This window comes from Colobus angolensis, unplaced genomic scaffold (assembly GCF_000951035.1).
Source record: "Colobus angolensis palliatus isolate OR3802 unplaced genomic scaffold, Cang.pa_1.0 Scaffold14, whole genome shotgun sequence".
Taxonomy (NCBI): Eukaryota; Metazoa; Chordata; class Mammalia; order Primates; family Cercopithecidae; genus Colobus; species Colobus angolensis.
In genome coordinates this window covers 16603034-16606582 of record NW_012114488.1, presented here as the reverse complement: position 1 = coordinate 16606582, position 3549 = coordinate 16603034, and the positions used below count along the sequence as shown (strand labels likewise).

General features: G+C 39.5%; 2 protein-coding genes across 4 annotated transcripts in view; both read left to right on the top strand.

Annotated features, from left to right (window-relative positions):
- LOC105506815 overlaps positions 1–638 on the top strand; it is a 1845-nt gene extending 1207 nt beyond the window's left edge. Inside the window, exon 3 of the mRNA XM_011935095.1 lies at positions 10–638. Coding sequence (XP_011790485.1) covers positions 10–384 — 375 coding nt within the window. The 3' untranslated portion in view covers positions 385–638. The remainder of the gene's footprint in view (positions 1–9) is intronic.
- Positions 1–3549, top strand: part of WTAP (Wilms tumor 1 associated protein) — a 40775-nt gene that overhangs the window by 11274 nt on the left and 25952 nt on the right. The window lies entirely within an intron of this gene.

Sequence of the window (3549 nt, the reverse complement as noted above, 5' to 3'; positions counted from 1 at the left end):
GGGGCGCAGCCGCCCCCGGCCGGTAAGGGGCTGGCAGGGCCCGAAAGGCCGCTAGGGCCCGGTGCGGCACCAGTCTCTTTACCGCTCTACCTTCCCGCCAGCGGGGAACACTTCCGCCGCGTCGAGGCCATTTTATCTGCGTCCTCCGTCCCCAGGGCCCGGGGTGAGAGGGGTGCTCCGGCGGCTGGAGCGACCGGCCACTCACGGAGGCCGGAGGATGCCCTCCCCGGGCTGAGCGGCGGCGCTCGTTATTTCCTCGCCTCGGTGTCGCTCCCTCCACCTCCCTTGGGCCTCTCCCGAGGTCAGCAAGGAAGAAAAGAAACGTTCGTTCCCTACATTTCATGTCACGCAGTAAGATGTTACTGCGGCTACGTTCCCTTGTAGACTTCCATTTTTAAATGAGTGCATGCATTCTGAGGAAAGAAACCGAATTATTTGCAGATTTTTGTGAAATCCAAGTCTTACCTTGGATCCCTGTGAGACAGTTACTACATTTTTTTTAACCTTTTTTCGTAAGTCAGTGTACACGTAGTGGAAAAGGCCAAGTTCTTGTTTTGATAAGGAAGTCACTTGGTTGGTTGATCCCAAAGGACTAGCTTAACATTATCAAGGACTAGCATAACTGATTATGTAAAAAAAAAAAACAAAAACTGTTTAGTCTGGTAGGGAAATTTTTCGGTTAGTATGTTACAGTTAGAAGTTGTATTTGTACCTATTTTATCTAGTTTTAGTTAATTCCATTGTTTCGGAAGATAAGTATTCGGAAGATAAGTGATCCATCACAAGGTCTCGTTTTTTGGATTTTAAAATTTTGACCATTAAGTTTTCTACGATAAACATGTTGTGGTCATTTAAAACCGTAATTTAAAATTATGAGCGAAAAATCTTTTCAAGGTGGATACATTTTAATTCATTCGAGTAGCATCTGATTAGGCAAGTTCGCAGGTTGGCTTGTGATAAGGTCGAGGTACATTTTACGGGTTTGGGTAGGTGTGTTTCTTACAGTGCTTTTAGGTCTTAAGGTATCTTAAGCAGACACATAGTTTAAAAGTTCAGTATTTTTAGGACTTTTTCAGTGGCAGAATTTGTCCAAGCTACCAGAATGTCTAACTCCTAAAGGCTAAAAGTAATAATAATAGTGTGTCCCAGGCACAGCTTATTTTTACATGGCTCTTTTATGTGTAGCTTTTCCAATTCAACGTTGAGTCATGTTTGCTGGAAATATTTTTGTGTATTGTATGTCAGAAATAAGCTGGTAGAGATGAAACAGAAAATGTGTAAAAGCCCTGTGATGTGGAGATGAGCATTGTCACAGTTTGTACAGTACAGTAAAACGTTCAAGGTCTCTTATGGTCTTGTATGTAGTATTGAATCCTTTGAATATATTGTTTAGCAGTTTAGATCATTATATATTTGTTTCTTGCTCGTCAAAATTGTGTTAGTAGGTCCTTCAGCAAAACAAGACTGAAGATAGTGTTTTTAATTTTTTTAGTTGTCTCCAACTTTCTGCCTCTAAATATTTTGTTTCTTGTAGTTACTAAGCTTAACACAGAAAAACTTTTCAGTATCTCCACAATAGTGTACTTCATTGTGTATAACAGGGTGTTCTATCTAACTAGAATATAGTGCTATAAATATTTTCTGCCTTTGAAGATAGTTAGTAGAATTTAATCTTTTCTAAGTGCACATTGAAGTTGCCTTTTATGTTCATATTATGTTCATATTTTGTTTGAAAAATCTATTTGTAGCATTTTTGTTGTGCTGAAAGCATTAATATTTGCAGCACTTTGTGAGGCAGGCAAAATTATCTTTTTGCTGACTTGAAACTGCAAGAGTTAAAAGACTTGCTTGGAATCATACATGGTAGATAGAGGGTAAGGAAAAGATGGCCTTTCAGTACCTTGCTACTACAGTGTCTGAAGATTGGTTTCTTACATTCAGCTGTGATTTGTTGGTGATCACCAAGGTACCGTGTCTTCTTACTGAAGTTGTGTTGGCTGGCGCTTGCCTCCTTTCATAGGGAACTGAGCTACCTAACTTTATGATGCTGAAAGCCAGGAAGGTACTGGGATATGGGATGCTAGGCACCTAACTAGTCAAGACTGAACTCCATACTAACCTGTTTTTCTATCTTAAGGCATCAAGAGTAGGTGGTTGTCCTGATATTCTGAGACATATTATCTCTGAAACATCTACATAAATAACTGAAACCTTTACATAATTTTAAAACTAGTCAATCATGTTACCACCTTTTTGGGGGGCACCAAATTTGAGACCCTTTCCCCAATTTATTAATAATTGTTTTAATCACCTAATAGCTAATCACCTAATGACTCACAGTCATTTTCATCCTGGAAAATGGGAACTAACTTTGACTTTGAAAAGTGCTGTTATTCAATGTGTGACTCATAAGAACTGAGCATATTTTATTATTTTCCTTCAGGATTCAACTTTAATTGACTCCAAATGATGTTATGGTCATTCTGTTTTTCTGATGCGACAATAGATTGTTCTGAAAACCTGGAATATTCATTGTCTTTATGAATCTAGAATTGACTTTAAATGGTAATTGTGTTTGTCATTTGCACTAAAAAAAGAAAAAAAATTGCCCTGGGGAATACCAAAGTTCTCAGTACATTCTTGCGGTGTGAAAGTCAAAATTGCCAGTTAGGTTCTATTTTGACCAAATAGTTCAATGTCGTTAGATAGTTGTAAATTTTGAACCTGTTCTAGTTTGATTTTGCCAGATGGTGCATTTAACTTTGTGGCATATCATGGTGGACTGTCAAGGAAAGATTTACTTTTCATCAGATTAAAGTTGAGAAAGGATTTTCTTTCAAAATGCTGAGGCTCTGAATTTCCCAAGTTGGATACCTCAAACAGCTAGAGTGATCTTAAAAGTGACTCTGAGAATTGACTTAGGAAGCGTACACATTTATCCAAAACCTGTATTTACTCCTGACTTACATTACAAATACAGAATTTTATTTTTAAAAAAATTTTCAGTAAAAATCTCCATTTAATTAAAATCTACTCGATGTCAAACTTTTTAAAAAGAATGTAAGCCAACATCGAGTTCAAGACCAGCCTGGCCAACATAGTGAAATGCTGTCTGTACTTAAAAAAAAAAAAAAAAATTAGCTGGGCATGGTGGCACACGCCTGTAGTCCCAGCTCCTCAGGAGGCTGAGGCAGTAGAGTCGCTTGAACCCAGGAGATGGAGGTTGCAGTGAGCCGAGGTTATGCTCCTGCACTCCATCCTGGGCAACAGAGAGAGACTCCGTCTCAAAACAAAAAAAAGAAAAATTTCAGTAACTGTAGGCTGGGCATGGTGGCTCACAACTGTAATTCCAGCACTTTTGGAGGCCAAAAGAGGAGGATCACTTGAGCCTAGGAGTTCAAGACTAGCCTGGGCAACATAGCAAGACCTCATCTCTACTAATAAGAAAAAAAAATGAACTGGGCATGGTGGTGCACGCCTGTGATCCCAGCTACACAGGAGGCTGAGGCAAGAGGATCAGTTGAGCCCAAGAGATAGAGGCTGCAGTGA